At 38.7% G+C, this 26,010-nt stretch overlaps 1 protein-coding gene across 2 annotated transcripts in view; it reads right to left on the bottom strand.

Annotated features, from left to right (window-relative positions):
* Positions 1–447: 447 nt before the first annotated feature.
* The window catches only part of SKIC3 (SKI3 subunit of superkiller complex), an 84,698-nt gene continuing 59,135 nt past the window's right edge, over positions 448–26,010 (bottom strand). For both annotated transcript variants that reach the window (XM_055137236.1, XM_055137230.1), the window contains 9 exons: positions 23,744–23,797; positions 23,449–23,560; positions 17,721–17,849; positions 16,140–16,261; positions 14,288–14,446; positions 12,106–12,258; positions 9,679–9,809; positions 8,682–8,805; positions 448–5,047 (listed from right to left, as the gene is read on the bottom strand). In XM_055137236.1, coding sequence (XP_054993211.1) covers positions 4,970–5,047; positions 8,682–8,805; positions 9,679–9,809; positions 12,106–12,258; positions 14,288–14,446; positions 16,140–16,261; positions 17,721–17,849; positions 23,449–23,560; positions 23,744–23,797 — 1,062 coding nt within the window. In that variant the 3' untranslated portion in view covers positions 448–4,969. The remainder of the gene's footprint in view (positions 5,048–8,681; positions 8,806–9,678; positions 9,810–12,105; positions 12,259–14,287; positions 14,447–16,139; positions 16,262–17,720; positions 17,850–23,448; positions 23,561–23,743; positions 23,798–26,010) is intronic.

The raw sequence follows: 26,010 nt of genomic DNA on the forward strand, positions 1-26,010 counted from the left end.
ATGGGTGCTGGATCATTATATGACTGAAACCCAATTATAAACAGCTTTGTAATGGTCTATCTCATAGATATTCAATTTAAAAAAATTTTTAAAGTAATGTGGAGTTCATGCCCAATTCAATCAGCTTAATAAATGGCTGAATAAAGAGTAGTATTCCTACATTAAAAATTAATAAATCTAGCACAAAGGATCAGAGAGGCACACAGTGGGAAGGTGCTTGCCTTACAGGCAGCCGACCCAGGTTCAGTGCCTGGCACCACATCTGGTCCCTTGTTGAGCCGGGTGTGGTCCCAACATGGTAGTTCAAGGGCTTACGGTTGCCAATTCACAGAAAAGATGAAAGTCTGGGAGATTAAGACTTACCCAGTCTTATGTCCATTTGCTACTGAAACTCAAAACATTTGTCTTGTGAACATACTTTAATGAGTTTCTTTCAAAAAGAATGAAGTACACACTCAATTGGTGGCACTGTGCTGTGAGCAGCAGGCTGAGCAAGAAGGGTAGAAATACAGTGACAAATGAACTGCCACATAGAGTCAAGTATTCTGACATTTATATTTTCACATTATTCATTTTAATGGACCCATTATCTTTACTTGATGACCCTTTTTTTGCAACTGCTTGGTTGACCCCAGTTTTGGTGATCTGGGAAATTCACAATGGAATGTGTGTTCTTTTAACAATATCCACAATGAACAACAACACACTCTTCCATTCATGTCAAAACAATTTCCAGAACCAGTGGGTTAAAAAAAAGACAAGAATTTATTCTCATAGTTCTGTTAAATCAAAATTCCAAAACGAGTCTGACCAAGCTATAACCAAGTTAGCCGAATGGCATCGCTGTCCAAGAGCTCCAAAGGACACTTTCCTCCCTTTTCCAGCTTCCAGTGGCCCCTTTCTCCATCTTCAAAGCCAGCAATGTTGAATCTCACCAGCCTTCTTCTGCTGTCACTTTTCTCTCTCAAGTCCTTCATTTTTAAGGACTCGTGATTAAACTGAGTCCACTTGGGTAATACAGAGTACGCTCCTATTTCAAGGCCTCCTCCTCAGTCACATCTGCCAGTCTTCTCTGCCATGAATTCATGAATTCACAAGTTCTGGAGCTCAGGGCAGAGATACATTAGAAGCCATAATTCTGCCCACCACAGCAGAACTAACAAGTATTTGTTTTCACCACTTGTCTTCTCTCCAGAAAAGTTAAAATAATTGCAAATGGCTCTGTAATAAGCATTATATACAGGGAGAAATATGTGGAAAATCATGAATTACAAATAAACCTTTTTAGTGATTTAAACTCAGAAGAGGCCATGCAAATTATTTTAATAGTTCAGTGTTACAGAACTCAAGCCTTCTTCCCAAGGTCGCTCCAATATTAATAATCTCTCTCGTGGGGCTGGAGAGAGATAGCACAGCGGGTAGGGCGTTTGCCTTGCACTCGGCTGACCCGGGTTCAATTCCCAGCATTCCATATGGTCCCCCCAGCATCGCCAGAAGTAATTCCTGAGTGCAGAGCCAGGAGTAACCCCTGTGCATTGCCGGGTGTGACCCAAAAAGAAAAAAAATCTCTCGTGGCATCATTTCCCTGCATTGAAACAGGTATTTTCAATTCTAAGTTGAAAACACAAAATATCCCATTGATTCATAGTCTCCAAATAGTTTGAAGTCTACAGATAATTCAGCATTCATTTGAAAATATAGTTGTGTGGGGGTGGGGGGATATGGGGGGGGGCTACAGATTGAAATTTAAAATGAAGGCTTTCCAGAACTTCACATTCTATCCAGCCAACCTCAAACGCAGTGTATGAAACACAGGAACAGCCAGATACCAAAGCTGCACTTGAGGTGCCTTAGACCTGAATGATGCCTCCTCCTCACCAAAACGGGGCAGAGAGGAAATTTTCTGACTTTTTATTTCTTCTGTATAAAAAAGCCTTAAGAAAAACATACATGGGGGAAGATTACTCTACCTCTATCTGACACACAAATATTTATTTCTAAGGGGAAAAGAAATCAAACCCAAAGACCCTCTTCTGCAAACTGAAGGTCAGCCTAGACACAGCAGCGCTGTGCCGTGCCCTCCTGCAGCACGGCCAGTTCAGGCAGCTGTCTGCCGGCCACAGTGGGAGGAGGGAGAGGCTTTCGGCAGAGCTGGGTCAATTCTGCCAAACGAAGCTTCTTCCTCATGGGCAAATATTGAAATGCAGCTGCAGATCACAGTCATCCCCGCATAAATTGTGCTTCTGTTTTGTGTTCCTATAAAACCTCCCTCGGTATAGGGGTCGGGGCAATGGTACAGTGGGTAGGGCACTTGCCTGGCACACAACCAGTCTGGGCTCCACTAAGGCACCACAAATGGTCCCCCAAGCCCTTCCAGGAGTGATCCATGAGCACAGAGCCCAGAGTAAACCCTGAGCATCACTGGGTGTGACCCAAAAATCAAAAACAAAAATTCCCTAAATATAAAAGTTTCTATGGAGCATCCAAACATCCTTTCACAGCATATAAGTGTCAGTAAATACTCACTTCACACATGTGTCAGTAAATATTCACCTACATAATGTTTCATATTGTTAGAGAAACACGTCTTTATATTCACTTAATGCACAACCTGGGTAATCTTGTCTAATCATAAACTGTGTAGATTCCCAAATTAAAGGTCATCTGTCAGCTCATTTTGTAAGGTGGAAAAAGATGACAGCATTTCAAGTGAAGTTTGTTTCTGTTTTAAGTCCTGACCAGAAATTAGCCCCCAAACATCTGATTAATCAATAAGAATCAAATAATGAATAAAATCTGACAGAAAATATACTAGAATTATTTTAAAAATCCAATTAATAAAACAATATAAATACTAAGTATTTCAAGAAATAACTTTTAATGCAATTTCTCTAAGTAAACTTACCTGAAGAGAAATTTTAGCCACTTTTTCCTGGGGGGGGGGAATGTTGCTTTGTTTTTTTGTTTGGGGACCACACCCAGAGGCATTCAGGGCTTACTTCCGGACTCTGTGCTCAGGAATCACTCCTGGCGGGTTTGGGGGACCATATGGAATTCTGGGGACCGAACCCTAGTTAGCTGCAATAAAGGCAAATGCCCTACCAACTGCACTATCCTGCTGGCCCATAAATTTCTGCCATTTTTAAAGTTCCCCAACTCTGATAACACTTAGAATTTTGTTTGTTTTGAGCACACTATTTAGCACCACTCTCCTTTTCTAAGTAGGAGTAAATGAGACTGGTTAAACCACTTAGTAGATGTCAGGCATGAAGTAAACATTGTAAAAACTGGGTTAGGAATGATTTGAATCACACAGGAACTGGGCAGCAATTTCAAGAAAAGGCAATAAACAGCAGAGAGAGTATGTGTAAACCCATGTGAAAAAAACTGACCTGAGATGGATTAGCTTTGGGTGTTTTCCTATGTTCCTTTCTAGAAAGCCTGGCTCTCAGCTCCCTTCAGTTCTGCTGAAGGTCAGAACTAGCAGCAAAGTTAGTTACCTCTTGATTATGGGCCTAGAAAAAAGGCTAACATTATAGGTGAAAGAAACCTCATGGGACACGAGCTAACACCCCCAAAAATAAATGGAGAACAAGAGCTTTAAGTGTCAGGCCCAGCCCACTCTTCTGCCAAAGGCTGAGGAAGATGGAAGGGAAGGGCATCAGGGTTGTACCAACAATGTCTGGTAGAGCATCTCTGGCTGACATCGGGTCAGATCCCGAAAATCACTAATTTAGAATGACAGTTGTGAGAACAGGGAAGAAATGAGCAGACTGGCAAGCGCTTGGTCTTGTTAAAGAAGTCAAGGGAAGAATCACTGCTGCATTATCCCAGTAGTTTAAAACCCGGACCAAACACTGGAATCTCTCAGGCATATCTTGAAAAGGCAGAGTCCTAGTCCCCATCCTTAAAGTGTCGGTTGCGTAGGTCTGAATGATGATCACAGCCAAATTTGGGAACTTGTCAAAGTATAGTTAGTCTTGTAGATTAACTTCTGAACTATATAGTTATAGAATATCATTAACTTATATTACTTCACAGAGCAACATTATAAAGCTGCTATTTATAATGATAACTAAGCCAATGGGTGGTTTAGAAAAACCACATACATAAAATATACAACCACACAGTTTTGTACAATAAATAATACATGTAAGTAGCTGGAAATATTTTTAAATGTTTTTTAAAACCACAAATGCAAAGGAAGCAACACGGAGTTCTTCAAATATATTCAAATATATTAAGTTTTAAAATTTAGAATTTATATTCAATATTGATACTCTAAAGAAGACAAGACACTTTTTTTAAACTTCAGACAAAAAAGTTCAAATCATCATAATTGAAGGAGTTGCATGATCAATTAAGTGTTGTCAGCATTATTTCCAAGATATTTTTCCATTAATTTTTTAAATGGAGCCATATACCTGAGTGTTCTGAATAACATACACATACCCATTAGCAGTATCAGACTCACCAACATTTACATTATGCTTCTTCAACAGAATCTGAGATCGAACAATAAAAGACATATGAATTGTATGATGAATTGATAGGCTGAGCATCAGAATGACGGAAGGAATTGAATCTTTGAGTCTTTTATCATGAAATTCTGCATTGTGCTAATCTGCTCTTGCATATTAGAAAACGGACATTAAGGCTTTATTGTAAGACATTACAAAAAAAAAAGCCCTACTGTGCACCACATACAATGGAGAAAATAGTTTATAAATAACTGATGAGCATCTACGGAAATCATATTTTTCTCTTCATTATGAGCTTCCTAAGAATCAAAGATGTTTTTCAGATTAAAGTGTGATTATATCCCTAGTTTAAGAACTTAAATGTCTTTATAGTTAAAAAAATAAAAAGATGATTCCAACTATAGTTTGTTTTTTTTTAAATGCTGCTTTAGAGAAAAGTCTGATTGCTTATTTCATTCTTTCTTGCAGCTATACTATAAAATAACAAATTACTGCTGTGAGGCCAATTTCTGATTCAGTTCCAAAGCTCTTGTATCTCCATGAGTTTTGGCATTGTTTACCAGCACCTGTGGGAAAGCATATACAGAAATGTCAGTACTTTTTATTGACACGAGAGATGTGTGTGTGTGTGTGTGTGTGTGTGTGTGTGTGTTAAACTAGATAATATATTTGTAGAAGGCAAGTATGCCAAAAGTTAACAAGCAATAGCAAATGCCACAAGAAAAAAATGTGCAATTGTTCGGTCACTTTTGCTGAAATAACTAGTTCAATGAAAACAAACAATTAAACTTAAATAAATAGTTCAATTAAAAATTGAAAGATAAGCAACACTTATCCAAATGATCAATTTGTGTAAATGCTAGCATTTCCACTGCCTACTACTGTCAGAACTGCTTTAAAGATCTTTGCTTGGCAGCCTTATTTACACCACTTTAACCTCAAAACACTTTGCTCAAAAGGACCATTTTTTTGCAGTGACTTATCGAAAGAAAATTGTTCACCTTAAAAAAACCACAGCTTGAACTTAGTCTACACTAAGTTCTGCCCCACATGGGGAGTTACTTTCCCTCTTTCTTCTACTTTCCAATAAACAAGCTTTTCTACTTTCAAAAAAAAAAAAAACCCTCAAACAAAACAAGACAAAAACAGAGCTTGAGCTCCAAGATTCTACCAAGAACTGGCTTCTTGATTTGCATTAATCCCCCAAGCTAGATTTAATTTTAGTTCATCACTATCAACATTTACTTCCATGGGTCACAGCAACCTGATTATTAAAACCCTTTCCAGCTGTTCATTTTCAAGAGTTGTGCTTGGGTCTGAAATTCTGCTGGATTTCAAGCTAGTAAGTTTGGCTTGCCAGTTTCCTTGGATACTGCTGGAAGACAGAACTCATGGGCCAAAGATAAAGGCTTTGAATTACTCATGATACAACAAGCAACACGAGCAGCAACATATTTCCTTCTGTTCTCCTACCAAGTTTCACAGAGGAGCCCGGGATGAAGCAGAACATTGCCCACATTCACAGAGGAAATTCCTGAATTAGGACACCTGGATCCTTATAAACAGCTGCAAACAGGCCTGCCCTTTGCTCTGGGAGACAATTATCTCCATCTTCCAAGGCTGTTGCTGTATAAACATCCTTGCAAAAAACAGTCTGGAGAAACACAGAAACAGGGAGCTGGGCTCCCTGATTCCTGTGTTTCTCCAAGCACTGTTTTCAATTCTATTACTTTAATACTGTATGCTTCAGTTAAAGGCAAATAATATTTCATGTGCTATAAGCATTAAAAAAGCTTTTTATCAATTTGCAATGTATTTGCATACAACCGTTGGTTAAAGTTGTGAGAATTTTAATCCAAATACATCTTTTATATACTGTACCTCTGATTTCTTTTTGTATTGTTTTCTTAGCTATCTGCGGTGTTGGAGATCAACCCGAGATCTCATGCATGCAAGGCAAATACTTTACCACAGAGTCATATCCCTAGGTCCACTGACATTACCTTCTAGAAAAAAATTTTACATACAATATATACACTCATGTCTATACACACACATACTTACGTTCAGACATTTAGAAAACAGCAACCTCATAAGATATAAAGTAGAAACTAGTACGTACATTCTACAGAAAAGAAATCTTTCCAAAGATAATGTAAATATCTCAATAAATTCTACTACCTCTAATCCATTATACTATTTGCTATTTGCTTCAACTGAAGCCCCGTGATGAAGAGAAAACCATGATTTCTAGGTGGAATAAATATCATACCAGCACCTAGAGCCTTTATCTTTTCATATTCCCCATGGCACCTGGAGGAACAGAATGCATATCCTAAAGGTTTCCTCAGTGGCTCTCACCTAGGAGCAATTACACCTCAGGGTATCATTTGTCAAGAGACAATTTTGGTTGTCACAGACGGATAGAGGATGACTCTGCTATGGGCATCAAATAGTCAGAAGCCAGGGATGTTGCCAAACCTCAAACAATGCCCAGGAGAGCAACCCGCACCTCTCCTCCATCAATGAAACAGCCAGTCCCAAATCTTAATAACACAGTACTGAGAAAGCCTAGGTTACATGGAGAAGTCCAGATTGTAAAGAGTGGATCACACATTCCCTTTTCAGGCAAAGAGAAATGGGAGCAGGATGTTCATCCAAGGCCAGCATCAGCATCGTCTTCCATCCGTGGTTTATTGCTTGGCCATTTTTATCCAGACTTGCCTCTTACTGAGACTTTTCACCCCATCCTATTCTAACTCTAAACCAAAGTATTTATAAAGTAAAATGAAAGTGAGGGAATGCAGCTGCCATTCCTTCCTGAACTGAAATAACAGGGCAGGGAAAAAAAGTTGCTCTTGACATTGCCAGGCATAGTCATCCATTCACACAGCTATAAATGTCACTGGTCAATGCTTTAGATCAGAGTTCCAACTAGAAAGCTGGTCACCTAACAGTAAATAAATCTTGGTACATCTGTGAATCACTTTTAAACTAGTGAATTATCTTGATTCACAGTTAAAGTACCAATGAAGCAAGCTTTCTAAGTTGACCTTTCTTTCACTTAAGGAAGTTTATGAGGGGGAGGGAGAGATAGTAGGGTAGGTGAGGCATTTGTCCTGTAGGTGGCTGACCCTGGTTGATCCCCAGCACCCCATGTGGTCCCCTAAACTCATCAGAAGTGATTCCTAAGCTCAGAGCCTCTCTAGGAGTGATCCCTGAGTACAGAGTCAGAAGTAAGTCCTGAGCACTGCCACGTATGGCCCAAACTCAAACAAGAAGTTTATAAAAATTTATTGATAGAAATATATATAAAGATATCCATAAACCTATTAATTTATTACAGAAAAAAGTAAAACCATTTGCAGCTATGTTTCATATCTAATTTCCCACAAGATTCTTTAGAACTGATCATGATTTCAAGGCTTTCTTTTGGTATTTTGGTTTAAGAATCACACCCAGTGATGCACAGGGCTTAGTCCTGGCTCTGTGCCCAGGGATCACTCCTGGAGATGCACCAGGGTGATATGTAATAGTGGGTCAGCCCCATGCAAGGTAAGTAACCTACCCACTGTACTATCTCTCTGGCCCTCTGATCCTAAGGTTTTAAACCAATGCCCCCAAACAGTGGTCTTTAACCACTAGTCTAGGAACTAGTGCTGACTGCTAGAGTATAAAGGTTGAAAGTCACTGGTCTACAATCTTGATTACAACTGCTGGTCCTTGGGTATGAAAAAGGTTTAAGGATGCTTCCCGAAATCCTAAGTACTTCCTGTTCACTGGAATTCTAGATTTTGAATGAATATATTCAAAGAAAATACAAGTATAGTTTCCTCAAATAAAGGCATCTTTAACACAGGTTGAATCTACACTACATTTTTTAAGCTTTACCTTTAATAGTCTTGCTTATTTAAGCCAGAAAGCCCCAGTATGGGTTCTACTCTAATGTCAAAATGGGTATTTCATAATAACCCACGGTAAGATTAAAAATTATATATATTCAAGTGATGTGAGTAAAAGTTTCTCTATTTGCAACAGATGCAGCAATAGCCACTGCAGTGTTTTGTTAACCAAAGACTTAGATGCCCATTTTTAAGAAGACTCAATCATAAAAGTGCATTTGGGAAGTAATTTGGGGGAAAAAAACTTCTACCCTGTGAGGTCCTAGATGAAATATTCTCAATGAAACCAATGTCTTACATCAATGAGCTCGCAGTCATTTTTGGCATGTAAGTGTCTCAGTAAGTACCAACGTGCGGTCGATACAATAGATCTGGGGTACCCTGGCTGATACACCACTCTCTCCAATAGACGACGTGTCTCTCTGAAAAAAGATGTTTACATTTAGTTGAAGGCACATAAATTCATATAGTAAAATTCATATGCTAGTCTCACACAAATCTCTCTCCTTTAGCAAATGTGTGATTACCTTATGAACATATTCACATAAGAATAAAGACAATCATAATGATTAGCATTCATTAATCATTACTGTTTTAGGGGGCAAAGTAAGGGGTTGAGACCACAACCAGCAGTGAGGTTACTCTGGCTCAGGGCTTAGGGCTCATTTCTGGTAGTTCTCTGGAAACCATGTGGTGCCAGGGAGCAAATTCATGCATCCCACATGTGAAGTAGAGTATCCCAGCCCTTTTGAACCATGTCCTGGTCCCATTAATGATTAAGTATCAATTGTGTCTAGGTTACTATGCTAAGTGTTTATACATATGATAACATTTGGGTATCCACAATCTTGTATGGTAGGTTGCTGTTATTCCATTTGGCAGATAAGTAAAGGCCCATTCCAAATAGAATGGGTAAAAAGGACCCTTATTTTGTCAGCACTTAAGGTGTGCTAATGCTTTTGAAAATCAACAGGCAGAAATAAACAAATCAATAAATAATAAAAAGATGACACCAAGTAGAACAAAAAGAAACATTTAACGTGTTCACTAGAGGTTAAATGTGTAATAGTAGACTTTTGCTATGTTTTCAAGTATGTATAAAATACACGAAACCATGTAATAACAATTTTCAGTTATATTCTAATTTTTTTTATAACACATTGTCTCCTATACTAAAGAAATAGACAGACAGATACCTCTAATGTTAGTTCAGTAAATTCTAAATCTTTGTCTCACACAGGAATGAAAAGTGAAGAAAAGTTTTGTAGAAAAAAATACACAAATATTCTTCATACCTTGCACCCATTTTGCGATTGAATTGTAATAAAGCTTGCAGGAGGACAGCCAGTGGACAAAAGCAAAGTTTTAAGGCCTCAGTTGTAGCTTCTTGAACTAAGGATGGCCAGTGGTCACTGGAAATATTAGCCTGTAAAAATGCAGAGCAAACACTAAATCAGAGTTTTTGTTAGTTTTACTTCAAAAGAATGCAATTCAACTCTCATTTATCAAACACCTACTTGTCCGATTCACCAAGTAAATGCCACGGGGAACATAATTACTACAGCATGATTACTACAAAAGATCTGAATTATACTCTTAAGGAACTACAGAATAGGTAAGTCTGAAATAAAGAAAGATTTCGAAGAGGGGACAGCATTTTAAAAGACACTGTTAAAAGAAAACAGACTATTACATATCTGAATAAAATCTATTTGGTTCACCAAACAGACAAAACTCACAATATGATTCTTTAACTGGAAGTGATAAATATGAAGTCCTACATTTCAATAATTATCTAAGGAGAAAAGAAACATAATAAAATTCCAATACAGAAAAAAAGGGTGAAAAGCAGATCAGAGATTAAAAAAAAAAATTAAATCCAGCACTGAAGAGATATTAAAGTGTGTAAGGCACTTACGTGCCTTGCTTGTGGCTGACCTGGGTTCAACTTCTGGAACTACACACAGTCCCTTTAAATTTTTTTTTCTTTTTATAAAGTTGTTCACAATAATTTATTACATTCAATAGTCCAGTACCAATCCCACCACCATTATTTCAAAATTTCCCCAACTACCACCCAAGACTGTCCCAAGAGCAGGTCCCAAACAATTTATTTTATATTACTTGTTATGAATAATATGCTAAGGATGATCACAAAAAGTTTCCTTAGAAGCAAGTGTGTGAATACTGTTGCACCTCAGACTGGAGCCAACAAGTCCTTGTGTGAGAGATTAGCAACAACAAGTAGTCCCTCGAGCACCACCTGAGCACAGTCAGGCGTGTTCCCTTCCTCCTCCCATTAAATCAAAGTAATAATGAAAAAATTTGTGATGAATTTCACCTTGTGGGGAAAACATGAAGGTACCCATCTACATATTATTTAGCCATATGCTCTTAATTTTTTAAGTACGAACTCAGAAATAACATAAATTAGCTTTTCCTAAGAAACAGTAACTAAAAATAAGATGAACACTCTATAGATTTATGTAAGAAAATACATTAAAAATCTTTCACTAAAACTTTTAAATTGTAACCAGGATTTTAATCAATTACAGTCACCCAAAATACACACTTTCGTAAAGTCAATATAATGAGTCAATACACTGTCCATTTTAAACACTAAATTATTCAAAAAAAAAAAAAAGAAGCAATTCACTGAGTGCAGCATGGGCAAACGTAAGCTGTGCCATCAAGGAAGAGGAAGTCATAAAGATAATGAATTTGAAAATGTAGAACAGATGTTGTGAGGCATCTTCTTATCGAGATGGAAATAATGGGAGCTTGGATGCTTTGGATAAAGAGAATAAGGCAAAGCTCACACGAATAAAATTCTTCCAAGTATCTTTTTCAAGGCCAGTACAACTGATATGCTGGTAATGTGGGAGAGTGGTATAGCCATATACCCCAAACAGACTCAACAAACTGCAAACATAAGATCTAAGCTGTACCATGGGAACTTTGTAAGGTGCCCGTCAAGCTGACAGGTGGGGAGGGGCGAGAGCAGGGGTGGGACAGTAATAAGGGAACACTGGTAGAGGGAAGCTGACACTAGTAATGGGACTGGTGTTGAAATATTACATGCCTAAAACTCAACTATCAATAACTTTGTAAACCACAGTTCTTTAATTAAAAACAAAAATAAAAAAACAGTATAACTGAACTGAAAAATAATTAAAATGTTTATTCTTGACATCCACATCACCCATGGGGGTGATTCTAATCTAAATTAGAAAAATTACTACTTTGTTAAAACTTTGTAATTCTTTTTTTTTCCCTTCTTCATTCTGGGCCACGCCCAGAATGAAGTGGTGCTCAGGACTTAATCCTCGGTTGGTGGTGCTCAGGACTTAATCCTGGTCCCATGCTCAGGGATCCTTCCTGGCACTGCTTGGGGGACCACATGCAATGCCAGGGATCAGCTGCAGTCAGGAGCACATGAGACAAGCACCTTAAGCCCTGTCCAATCTCTCCAGACCCTCAGCTTTTTAAAACAGCAATCTTTCCTTTAATTCCCAAACATCCTTTAATAAAGTTTATTAGAGTCGACTAGTTTATGTAACTCTCATGTCCATCACAAGCCCAAATACAAGGTTTATTGAGAGGCCACCCTAGACGTCCATGAAATCATAGAAACCCAATAAAACACCACCATTTAATGTGATTTCATCTTAGAGAAAACGTAAGAACCAACTTTCAGGATCAGAAGGGGAACATGAGCTCACCATGCACACTTCTAACGCGAGCAGGGCAAGCCTCAGCAGGCTGGAGAGTTTACCACTCCAGCTGCCCTGCTGGGATGCAACTTGAAGACTCTTCCTGTAACACATCTCTGCAGCGCTCATCATTCCTTGGGACCGATATATGTGTGCCAGCCACTGAGGAACAGGGGAAAAAAAAGAACTCCAAACATTTTCACTTAGTATAAAACGGTATTCTACTCCCAACACACCCAATACATTCAATAAAATTATTTTTTTTTAAGTTAAGTTTTTAAAAACTTATTTGTTTTTTGTTTGGGGGTCACACCTGGCAGAGTTAAGGGCTTACTCCTAGCTCTGTACTCAGGGATCACTCCTGGCAGTGCTCAGGGGAACATATGGGATGCCAGGGATTGAACCTGGGTCAGATGCATGCAAGGCAAGCACCCTACCCCCTGTACTATCGCTCCCACACCTCATGACATATTTAAAGGACAATGCACACTGCAACTTTGTATGCAACAGTACTCAATCCTGAACCTGTATGCTGGGTCAGAAAGCAAGTTTGAACAAACTCAATGCAGCTTTACATGATGTCGGTGAGAAAAGAAAGGCTGCTGGGGGGCACGTTCTCCCATCAGTGTGACTCTTCTCCAGGCACTCTGGCTATGCCCACAGCCCAGAGCTGTGCAGATTAGGCTAACTGACTTGTCTGACTGGTGCCAATCAGAGTGAATAGGGGTGTCAGGCCTCCTGCCCCGGAATGGCATATGTGGCCCTGCGCTGGTTCCCTATGGGTGTCCAAAGCTGCCAGATCCAATCCAGACACCAGGGCCCCTCGAAAAAGTGGGCTAGGAAATGAATCAATAAATAAAATTATGGTTGAAAAGTAGAGCATTCTGAATCTTTAGTAGGAGTCTGGTGATGTTTCTGTGGCCAGAAACATGCTGTAAGAACAGAACGTCTGTTTCTGATATAGCTTATGGTGAACCGGTTTTGTCAGACATTGTTTCTCAGAGGTGAGGTATAAAAAAACATTTTGGAACAACAAATGACCAAATGCATCGGAATCGAAGAGTCTGTCTAGAGAACTGAGCTTACATGGGAGGGGGTGTGGGTGGGGGGCCTCTGGGACACTGGTGGAGGGAAGCAGCCTCCCTGGTGACGGGTGTGGTGTTGGAATGACGTATGCAGAAATGGATAAATAACAGTGCTATAAATTCTGATGCTTCGATAAAAATGATTTTAAAAAAAAAGTCTCTTTCCAAGAACATATTGATCAGTTAAGTGAGGACATTCTGCACATCCCCTCTGAAAAGCAGAATTATAGCACAGCAGGTAGGGCGTTTGCCGTGCTCATGGCTGACTGGGTTTCGATTCCTCTGTCGCTCTCAGAGAGCCCGGCAAGCTACCAAGAGTATCCCACCCGCACGGCAGAGCCTGGCAAGCTACCCATGGCATATTCAATATGCCAAAAACAGTAACAACAAGTCTCACAATGGAGATGTTACTGGTGCCCACTCGAGCAAATCGATGAACAATGGGATGACAGTGCTATGACAGTGCTACAGTGCTACAGTTACCAAAACCCTAACAAAATTTAAGTCGACTTTAGCTCTCATACCAACCTCAAGCAACATAGCAGTCTCAGCATTTTTAAAAATTGAATGTGTAAAACGGACCGGACAGTATAGCGGGTAGAGCATTTGATGCAGCCAACCTAAGTTTGATCCCTGGCACCCCCATACGGTCCTCTGAGCACCACTAGGAGTGATACCTAAGCACAGAGCCAGGAAAAAGTCCCGAGCTCTGCCAGGTGTGACCCAAAACAAAGAAATGTAAAGCCAACAATTAAGGAAGTCTGTAGAAGTCATATAGCAGAGAACCTAAATTCAACGTCTCTAGTCTGCCAATTAAAATAGCCTTTAAATCAGTGTTTGCCAGAGTGGATAACACCACCCCCGGAGCCACTGGGCACTGGTGATAGCCCTGGGCACTAGTGCAAGGCACTTCCTGTTTCTAAGCTTAAAAAAAGTAGATTTCCAGGGGGCTGCTACGGTGCCCAGTAAGTTCGGGAACCTTTGCTTTAAACTCGGAAAATGAAAGATACCTGGTGAATTCAAGTCAAGATGAACAGAAACAGCATATCCTGGCCCCACTGTGAGTATTTTAACTCGGGGTTCACATAAGAAAGGAGAAAACTCACCTGCCAGGCTGGAACAGAGGTGCAATTCAACAGGACTGTTTTCTGCAGTTCTTCAAGGACAGCATCGGGGAGAGGCTTCTGTGAGTCCAGCAGCGCTTTACATTGAACTTGCCTCAAAAGTAACATAACAGCTGGCTGGTCAGGGTTACTGACTAAGAACTGAAAATTAAACCCCACACAGAAAGAATTACGTCAAATAGGTTCCCAAATGTTAAATGCAAAATTATGTTAGAACAAAAGAGCAAATCTAATCTTATTGAAAAATAAACAATGGTAAATAACACCTTAGGAATATCAAGTACAACACTTAAGGATCTTTAAAATGTTAACACACGATTTATTTTAGGTTTGACATATCCTTGTGACCTGATGATATCTGGAGAAGTTGGGTTTGGAAAATAAACAGTTAAACAAGAAAATATAGAACCACTTCTTACTGGAAGAAATCATGTTCTATCAGAAGGGAAGAGCTATATATTTTTTTCTTTCCTAATTTCTAAAGTTACTCACTGAATATTTATTCTCCATTCATGTACTTTTTCACATTAGAGTAAATCAAATAATCCATTAACCTCCTTTTCACGTTAGAGTAAATCAAATAACCCATTAACCTATTCCTTTAAAATATTACTCATACCAGAAAATATGTGCATATATAGCACATTTAAACACTATATGTAGGTGATTTTACGCATGTGCCTGTATATATAATGTATCAATCATATATCTATGTAAGGCACTAGAATAATAAGATAATAAGAAAGGGTTCATAAAAGTATTTATTATGTCAGAGAGAGCATAACAACTCACTCTGTAAAATTAACCTATCCTGAACAAGGTAAAATTTATTAATAAAAGAAAAATCACTATTCTGCTGTTTAGAGAATTCATTCTAATTTTTATGCAAAATTTAAATGAATCTCTCTAAAAAAAGTAATTTTTTTAGCATGAATACAATTTTCCTGATCAGAGCTGATAAAACACTGTTTTCAGAAATGATTCTAAAAAAATTCTCTTTACCCATGAATTTGAGTAAGGTTACAAAACAAATTCAATTCTTCAATTAATAGTTATTCAGCCCCTACCATGTGCTAGGCAAGGAGTCAGAAATTACTCATTAAACCTGTAATTCAGGTATGTAAAACTGATTACAGAATAATTCTAGTTATTCACTTACTAATCCCCAATGATTAATAAGGGAAGAACTTTGGGGAAATGCATCTGGCAAACAGCATTCACAAAGGAGCAACCAGAAAACCAAGGCAAGAAAATGCTGCTGCCCTATTTGTACTTAAGAGAGAGACCGTGGAGAGGGGCAGTGAGCAGGCGGGCGTCATCTTCACACAGCAACCTGGGTTCAACTCCCAGCACAGTCAGGGGTGGCCCCAAACAAACAAAAAACTCCAAAACCTCAGAAAAAAAAATCTCTGAGAGTCTGAGGGGGGCTGGGCACCCGCCTGGCTCGAGGTTGACTGGGGTTTGATCTCCAGCACCACATTTGGCCCCCAGCCTGCCAGGAGTGACCTCTGAGTGCAGAGTCAGGAGTAAGCCCCGAGCACCGCTGGGTGTGGCCCCCAAACCAAAAAGAATAAAAAAAGATTCTGAGTCCGACAATCAGACAAAAGGCAACTCTATCAATTTCTGACTAAATATTGTGAAGTTCATTATACAACTGGTTAAGTGTAGCAAATAGCTTGCAGTAAGCTTAACTCAGTGAACGTTAGGTAATACCCTCGTTTCCATCATGACCTCCACCACATGTTAGATCATCATCATGCACTCTATTTTTGAAGTAACTTTCCAAATAATTTAAGAAAACCATGAATCTCAATGCTTGGTTCTGCAATACTACCTTTGTGCAAAGGGTTTCGGCCTCAGATATTCTTCCTGTGTCTATCAGACTAGTGACAGTCTGGGAAAGAGACCACTTTTCAAGAGCTTGGTGGTAATTTTCAAGGAATTCTTTGTTTTTAACTGTAAGCAGAAAACGTCAGTGTTACTTTCTGTTGCACCTTATAATGTATTCTCAGGCAAGGAATTAATGGCTAAGAAGTACTCTATGACTATAACTTTCAAAATCACATGTGTCTGGAAAATACCAGATTCTCACTTCTTAAACTGTGGGGTCATAACCCACAGTTTAACTTTTCGTATAACTTTTAAAATTTTGTTTTAAAATAAATTTACACTTTTTAAGGACTGAAGCCATAGCACAGCGGGTAGGGCATTTGCCTTGCACACAGCCAACCCAGGTTCAATTCCTTTGCCCCTCTCGGAGAGCCCAGCAAGCTACCAAGATTATCCCACCCACACAGCAGAGCCTGGCAAGCTACCTGTGGAGTATTTGATATGCCAAAAACAGTAACAACAAGTCTCACAATGGAGACATTACTGGTGCCCGCTGGAGCAAATAGATGAACAACAAGATGACAGTGACAGTGATAGTCACTGACTATCATTGGCATGAGCTACACTGCTCAAGTTTCATGGGAGCAATATTTAGGGTTAAATATGTTAAGAACTTCTATACTTGTGACATATTTTAGGCTCTACTATGGGAAGAAACAAGTACAGTTTATTTTAGAAAATTAAAAATTATAATTGGACAGTTAAATATAATCAAATTATACAATTTGATGAGTTTTGCCAGAAGTATCCATGAGCCTTCACTACAGTCAAGGAAATGAACACATTCATCATCACCAAAACTTTCTTCAGTTCCTCTGTAATCTTTCGGCCACAGGCCAGCCCTTCTCTGACCCTCTGTCTCCAGCAATTGTCATTGCTAATCACAATCGGTCAATTACATTTTCTAAAATTTTACATATAAAACCATAAACTATAAACTCTTTTTGATATCTTTCACAGCTTAAACATGTTGATTTTGCTCATTTTCAAGTGCACAATAACCTCATCTAAATATGGGACATTATTATCTGTTTTATGTTGCTTGATTAGACGGGCTAAGGCAGAAACTGGGAATTTCTGCTTCCATGTCTGTGAGTAATACGATTCTGTAGTTTCCTTGGAAGATCTTTTCTTTGGGGCTCAGAGTAGCACTGGTTTCATAGAAAGTATTGTCATCACTGCTTCAATTTTCTGGAAGTCTGTATGAAGTTGGCATTATTTATTATTTTACAAAATTCGCTAAGTGAGGACTTCTGTCTGGAATATTCATTGAGGTAAGTCTTTATGTTGCTATTTTATTTTGGGGGTCCCATCTTAGAAGTGCTATGGGGCCACTCTTAGCCTATACCTCAGGGGTCAGTCCTAAGTTTGATCTGTTTATAGTTAACACTTCTTGAAAATAATTTCATCTCTTCAGGCCTTTGTTAACCATGATTCGGATAGGATAAACTCTGTCCATTGTTTTTTGATAATATGCTTCTAGTTTCCTTATTATGATTATGCATAGCATACATTCTAAACTTACTTGATACAGAAACAGCAGACAACAGTGCCAAGGCTAACCCCGACCTCTTTGGTTGAGTGTTGTTTACCAGAGCCAGTTTGTCATCAGCATGACAGGCTGCTATTAGCCCAGCCCAAACAGCAGGATCACCTAAACACAAAAAATTATATTTAGGTGTCTTGTTATCACCAATGTGTTGCTGAAAATCAAGCAAAAAGGAGAACAAGCTCATAACAACAACAATAATAAAGTAGATGTGTCTATAGAAAAGTCCTTTCTTAGACAAACAGGATGATCTCACTCATGTATTGTATACCGAATAATGGGTGAGGAAATGTAGTAAAGAGGGGATGCCTAGCTCACCCTTGACCCAAGAGCTTAGGAAAGAGAAAGAAAAAGGAGAAAAGAAATCAAAGAGAAAGGAAGAAGATGAGAAGGGAAGTGATGGGCGAACAGGAGTTAGGGCTTGAGTTATACTAGTGATGTGGGAGAGAGGTACAGTCCTATACCCAAAGCACAGACCCAGCAACACTGAAAAATAAGATCTAAGTTGCAACCACTAAACTATGTAATATGCTTATCAACGTGGCAGCAAGGTGGAGTGCAGGGGACACAGAGTATGGAACTCTGATGGAGGAAAGTTGACACTTGTGGTGGGATTGGTGCTGAAATATTATATGCCTAAAACCCGACTATTAACAGCATTATAAATCACAGCTCTCTAATTCAATAAATTAAAAAAAATAAAAGACCTTTTTTTAAAGAAAAAACTGCATTTGTTAGAAGATACCACATTCATCCTTCAAGATTTACCTTTTTTTCAGCATGGTATTAAAAAAAAAAAAGCCAGACCCACAGACCACTAGAATAGAGTTGAGTATCCTGAAAGGCCTTCAAATATATGACCAGTTAGTCTTTGATAAAGGAATAATAAATGTAAAGTGGAGCAAGGAAAGCCTCTTCAACAAGTGGTGCTTGGAAAACTGGAAGGCTATAAGCAAAAAAATGAACTCAGACCTCTCTCTAAGGCCAGGCACAAAAGTCAGATCCAAATGGATTAAAGACCTCAATATCAGACCTGAGTCCATAAAGTATGTGAAGGAAAACATAGGCAGAATCCTCCATGGCACTGAAGCTAAAGGCATCTTTAAAGATGAAACCCCACTGACCAAGTAAGTGGAAACAAACATAAACAAATGGGACTACATTAAGCTAAAAATCTTCTGCACCTCAAAATATATGGTGACCAAGATACAGAAACAGTCTACAGAATGGGAAAAATTATTTACCTAATACCCATCAGATAAGGGGTTAATATCCAAGATATGTAAGGCACTGGTAGAAATTTACAAGAAAAACCTCCAACCCCACCAAAAAATAGGGAACATAAATGAACAGAAAATTCCTCAAAAAAAGAAATACGAATGGCACATAAGATATCCATAAAAATATCCCCATATCATTAATCATCAGGGAGATGCAAATCAAACAACAATGAGATATCACCTCACACCACAGAGACTAGCACACATCATAAAGAATGAGAATAAACAGTGCTGGTGCAGATGCAGGGAGAAAGGGACTCTCGTTGGTGGAATGTCAACTGATTTAGCCTTTTGGGAAAACAATATGGACTTCTCTCAAAAAATCAGAAATTGAGCTGCCATATGACCCAGCAATATCACTTCTGGGAATATATACCAAGGGTGCAAAAAAAAAAAAAAACCCACAAAAACACACAGAAATGACATCTGCACTTGTATGTTCATTGCAGCACTGTTCACAATAGCCAGAATCTGGAAACAATCTGAGTGCCCAAGAACAGAGGCTGGTTTAAGAAACTATAGTGCATCTACACAATAGAATATTTACTATACAGCTATTAGGAAATATGAAGCTATAAAATTTGCTTATAAATGGATGGACATGGAGAGTATCATGCTTAGTGAAATGAGTCAGAAGGAGAGAGACAATACAGAACGACTGCACTCATTTGTGGGATGTAAAAAATAACATAGTATGAGACTAACATCCCGACAGTAGAAACAAAGGCTAGAAGGATTCGTCCATGGTTGGAAGCCTGCCTCATGTGCTGGGGGAGAGGGCAATTGGGATAGAGAAGGAACCACTATGACAATGATGGTTGGGGGGATCACTCTGGATGGGAGATGTGTGCTGAAAGTGGATAAAGGACCAAACATGATGGCCTCTCAGTATCTGTATTGCAAACCATAATGTCCAAAAGTAGAGAGAGAGAGACAGAAGAAAAGTGTCTGCCATAGAGGTAGGGGTGGCAAGAGGTATAGTTAGTGGGTACACTGGTGGTGAGAAATGTACACTGATAGAGGGATGGGTACTGGAACATTGTATGATGGAAACGCAATCATGAAAGCTTTATAACTGTCTATCTCATGATGATTTAATGTAAAAAATAAGAGCTTTTTAAAAAAAATTAAAGATTTGCCTTTTTTTTTTCCAGACACTTCAGAGGATAAAAAATATTTTATTAAGCCCAGTTGCCTATGGTACTATGCCACTGTGGAAGAGTTTATCATAGTCACTTTCACTGGAAAATCCATACACTCATCTTTATGACTCAGTTCCTGTTTTACAGCTTTAGTCAGAAGAAAATCAAAACAACACAATTTCTCAGTTCTTAAAGTACGAGCCACAGAGAAAGCTCAAGAGTTGCATTTTATCAGTCAAGCAAGAAAGGTACTTTATCATTCCATAGGTAGCAATTATATACCCTTCCACTCATTTGCTTTCCACCCTTCCTTCATGCCTTGGTATAAGTTCTGGAAGGGCCAGAGGTGATGGTGATGGGGGAGGGGGAGGTGTGGAGGTGATGGTAGTTGAGATAAGAAGAAGAAATTATGAATACAAACTTTCCTTTTACTGTTTTTAATAAGGTTCAATCCCAGTGATACTCAGCTTAGCAGTGTGCGCCTGGGAGCTTGGTGCTCAGACCTAGAGATGCTCAGATCCACCAGGGCTATCCCTGGTGATACTAAGGGGTCATGGGGTACCAGGGAGCAAACTCAGGGTCATAAGCAGATGAGGTATATGCTCTACCACTTGAGCTATATCTCCCCAGGCCCTGGACTGAAACTGATGATGGTTGAGATGCAAAATTTCTACACACAATGTATATGTATAGTATGTATATCTAGTGAAGCTACAAACCTGAACATTTTTATGTAGTTTGATAAAAATTACCTTTCTCATAGAATCTGGAAGAGAATGGATTTCCTTTTATTCAATTTGTAAACTCTTGGAAATACATTTATATTTCTGAAAAGATTCCTTGAATCACCATCTATCAAAACTATGCTTTGTTCAACTGAAGATTTACTGGACATGTACAGCTATTACACAAACAATGATATTTACTCTCATTGAACTCCAAGGATAAATCTGGTTCAGTGTGCTGGGGGAGAGGGCAGTTGGGCACTAATCTTAACCACTCCGTTCCTATATTAAGCATTTTAAGTATTTCTCCAGATATTATGAGAAGAATCAAAGATCATTAGAGAAGATCTTACATGAGTAGTCTCCTCTTTCTTAAGTTTTGTACAGTCAAGACTAGTGCCTGTAATTCTTGATCTCTGTAAGAATTTTTGAGAGTGATTTTAATATATACTTGAAAACTCCCCTAGTTTAAAACTCGCCCAGTGCATAACACAGACAAACTCAAACATTCAGAGTCTTGCTTTAGCTCTATTTCAAAAATGAAAGGAAGGATAAACAACCTAATACTGATCTATTTACATATTTTATAGAATTTTTTTTTAAATCATAGAATTTTTTAAACCTTTTTTATTAAAAAACTGTGATTTACAAAGCAATTAATGGTTGAGCTTTAGGCATATATTTCAACACCAATCCCACCACCAGTGTTCCCAGATTCCCCAACCCTGTCAACTTAACAAGCACATAACAAAGTTTCAGTGGTTACAGCAACTTAGATCTCATGTTTTCAGTGTTGTTGAGTCTATGTTCTGGCTATCTGGCTATACCACTCACCCAGATCATGGGTATAAATGAAGTCCTGAGTCTGCTCACCCATTACTTCCCATTCTCTTCGTCCCCTCTTGATTTCTTTCCTTCTCCTCTCTAAACAATGGGGACAGGGTCATTTAGGTATCCCCTTTTAGTGCAATACATTTCCTCTTCAGTATTCTATAGACCACAGATAAGTGAGATCATGCTGTGTCTGTCTTTTTCCTTCTGGCTTACTTCACCCAACATGGTATCTCCAGTTCCAACCACACTACAGCAAACTGCATGATGAAATCATAGAATCTTTCTCATTTATTTTGAAGATAACATTGAGCCTATTCTTTGTACATTTTTCCCCAGTGGTTTCTGGGCAAAACCTAAATAAAGCATTGTCATTTAAGAAACGTCTGAGTAGTCTGGGGAAGTAAGCTTGTTCATACTCTATTTTCATACTAAAAAAGGATGATCTATAAATATATCTCATGACCCTACATTGCTCGATATTTCTCTGCTCTAAAGCAGTATTTCTCAACCTTCTTCTGACTCCCCCCACCTTCTGATCTTGCTACCTTTCTATGTTCTTTCTGTCCTACCAGTGCCCCCTAAGTCTCATGCCATAGCCCCATTTACATAATTTCACCTGTGGCTCCTCTGGAATGTCCTGGGGGCCCTTAGAGGGCCATATGGTAGAGAAACCCCACTCCGAAGCATTTCTCTAGTGCTGGCAATGAAAATATGCTGATACAAACATGCAATTCCTCATTAATTTAGTGATTAATGGACTACATCTGACATAGCTGATTAAAACTGAGAAGAGCTAACTGAATCTTCCTTCCTTCCTTCCTTCCTTCCTTCCTTCCTTCCTTCCTTCCTTCCTTCCTTCCTTCCTTCCCTCCCTCCCTCCCTCCCTCCCTCCCTCCTTCCCTCCTTTTCTTTTCTTTCTGGTGTTTGGGTCATACCCAGTGGTGCCTGGGCTTATATCTGATTCTGCATTCAGAAATCACTCCTGGTGGGGCCTTGGGGGACCATATATGGTGCCAGGGATAGAACCTGGAGTTGCCTACATGCAGGGCAAGTACTTGACCTACTGAACTATCACTCTGGCACTCTAGCTGACTTGCTAACAGCCACTATAGAATGGTTTCCAACCTTGCACACTATGGATTGGTACAGGCCCACAACTACTGTCACAAGAGCATACCTCCACTCTTTTCAAGGAGCTAACTACATATAAAAATAACAAAATACATACTTATTAAATAATTGAGCAGCTATAGTGTAACCTCAGAAAAAAAGACTAGCCCAGCAAGCTACTGAGAGTATCTCGCCCGCACGGCAGAGCCTGGCAAGCTACCTGTGGCGTATTCGATATGCCAAAAACAGTAACAACAAGTCTCATAATGGAGACATTACTGGTGCCTGCTCAAGCAAATCAATGAAAAATGGGATGACAGTGATACAGTGAATGGAAAACGAAAATAAAACTTTTGAAAAGACATAATTCAAATTTTCAATAACAGGTAATAAGGTACCTTTAAGCAGATATCCCTTCCAGCTCTCTTCAATATTAGTAATCAACTCTTAATTATTAGCACTCAAATGAAAATAACCAAATAACAAAGTAAAAGTCTTTAAATATTTTCTTAAAACTCCCTTGTCTTATTTTATGAAAACACATTGTTTGCTTCTCTATGTCACATATGCAAGACTGACAAAATATACTCAATCCATAAAGTACTGCATTCACCTGGAGACAGGAGTGCTGCCTTCTGAATGGTCTTGAGTGCAGTTCCCTTCCCATCGTCTGTGGAGCTGCTTCCTACAGCCAACTGGTTCACTGCTGTGTACAGTAATGCCTTCTATGCCAGCGGGAGAAGAGCACTGTTAGTTTTCTGTAAGTGCTGTAGTTTCCAAAGCAACATAAAGTAGTATCATATTGGTTTAGATGTGACTTCTAAACTAGAAACTCAAGCCACTTTACTCTTTCATCAGCAATGCTACTTAACAAATTGAACATTTTCTCCAAGGTGGGGCAAACTAACCTTTCCATGATCTGAGTCCAGAGTATGCGCCACCTTCCCTGCGACAGCACCCCCCTACAATAGAAAGTGACACTTTAGATAGATGCACAAGTATTCGTGAAATAAAAATTAAGACTACTAAGATCTTTCCATTAAATAATTTGAAAGGTTCAGTTTGATCACATCCATAACATCTAAACTCTTCTACTATAAAAATGCAACTGTTGGGGCTGGAGCGATAGCACAGCGGGTAGGGCATTTGCCTTGCACACGGCCAACCTGGGTTTGAATCCCAGCATCCCATATGGTCCCCTGAGCACCGCCAGGAGTAATTCCTGAGTGCAAAGCCAGGAGTAACCCCTGTGCATCGCCGGGTGTGACCCAAAAAGCAAAAAAAAGAAAAAAAACTGTTCTAAAAGACTACCTTTGATATTTTTATAAGTCCTTTACCAAGATAATTTCAATTTTACTCATAAAAAAATACTCCTATTAAGTCCAGAGTTATACATTTTTCAGTAGAACTAAGGAAATAAAAACATTTTCTAACAATACAAAAGACTGTAAAACGGTGAACAACAAAGATTGATCACAAAACTTATTGAAAAATAAATACACTTCTAATACATGAAAATATAATACTTTAAGAATGTTCACAGTAGTTGACAGTAAAAATTGATAATTGAAGTTCTGAGCACCAGACATTCATCACTACTCTGCAGCTGTAGTACAGCGGGTAGGGCCTTACACACGTCAGCCTGGGGTCAGTCCCCAGTACCACATGATCCTGAGCCCTACCAGGAGAGATCCAAGAGCACAGAGCCAGGAGTAGGCCCTGAGCACTGCCAGGCTGACCCAAAACACGTGCGAAAATTTCTATTTCAATACTCAAATCAATACTAGAAAGGAAAATATATATATATATATATATATTTTGTGATCATAGCTTCACAACATTGATCTGAAATTTTTAATTTTTAAAAATTTAATAAGATACTTTATTGGAAAAGAAAGTGATTTGTAAGAGCAGTTTCATTTTAAATCAGAAGTGTTTCTGAAACTGTTCCTAGCATATAAAAAACGTTAAAAATAAACTTTTAAAAATATCAATATAAAGCCAAATATATGGTAAATGAAAAAGAAGAAAGGTAAAAGAGTAGAGTAAAAGGAGGTTCTGGAGTCAGAATCTGGGATGATCCATCAACTTATTTACTAGCAAGTTATTTAGTATCTTAGTATCTCATTCATTTCATTCCAGTGTCTAATAGTGATGGCTCTCTATGTTCATTGAGCCAACCCAGTAAACACTAAAATTTTGCTACAAAGAATGTGATCTGTATACCACCACCATCAATATTCCCTGCAGAGTAGTTAAAAATGCAGACTATCAGGCCTAGTCCCTTCTAACTGGTTAATAAATTGAGTTTTAGCAAGTTCATTAGGTAACTTCATTTGAGCAACACTGAGATGAAATACTAAAAGCATGCATTCCTAAAATCACAGAATAAGTGATGTGAAAAGCCCCGAATTGAAAGGCAAAACCACAATACAGAGAAATGGATGGGGAAGTAATTTCTGTCACTTGTTAACAAATTTGAATTTTCGTTTTAAAGAATTAATAGACACCACCAGGAGTAATTCCTGACCAAAGAGAGAAGAGTAACCTCTGAATACCACTGGGCATTACCCAAAACCATAAAATAAAATAAAATTTAAAAATTCATGAACTAGGGTAGTAGAACAGAGAATTAAATCCTAGGAGGTCACTTAAAGAACAGAATAAATAACAAATACCTGAAAACAATCTGAGACTTTAGGGGCTTCAGTTAGAGTTGTGAATAAGATGGTAGAGGGAAGTTGGCACTGGTGGTGGGATGGGTATTGGAATATTATATGCCTCGAACTCAGCTATCATTAACTCTGCACATCATGGTTGCTTAATTAAATAAAAATACTGGGAGGAAAAAGATGAAGGAGAAGTAAATCAGGATTTAAAAATCATAAAACCCGATACAGGGCAGCCTGTTTGGTCCAAGACCTTTGTTTACAATGTTTCTCAAAAGGTAGAATTGCCAAGCACTTGGCAAGCTAGTATAGTTTCTTTCCATGGGACCCTTGTGTGGCCAATATGAGGCCTCAAATTACTTCCACACTGTCTTCATACACACACACCCACACACACACACAGAATTTCAGGTAAATGGAGAAACAAGACCAATAATGATGAAGAACAGTAGGAATAGTAAGCCAAAAGCAACACATAAAAAAAGGTCTGGATATCGGGATTAATA

The sequence above is a fragment of the Sorex araneus genome, chromosome 1 (genome assembly GCF_027595985.1).
Source record: "Sorex araneus isolate mSorAra2 chromosome 1, mSorAra2.pri, whole genome shotgun sequence".
In the NCBI taxonomy this organism is placed as follows: Eukaryota; Metazoa; Chordata; class Mammalia; order Eulipotyphla; family Soricidae; genus Sorex; species Sorex araneus.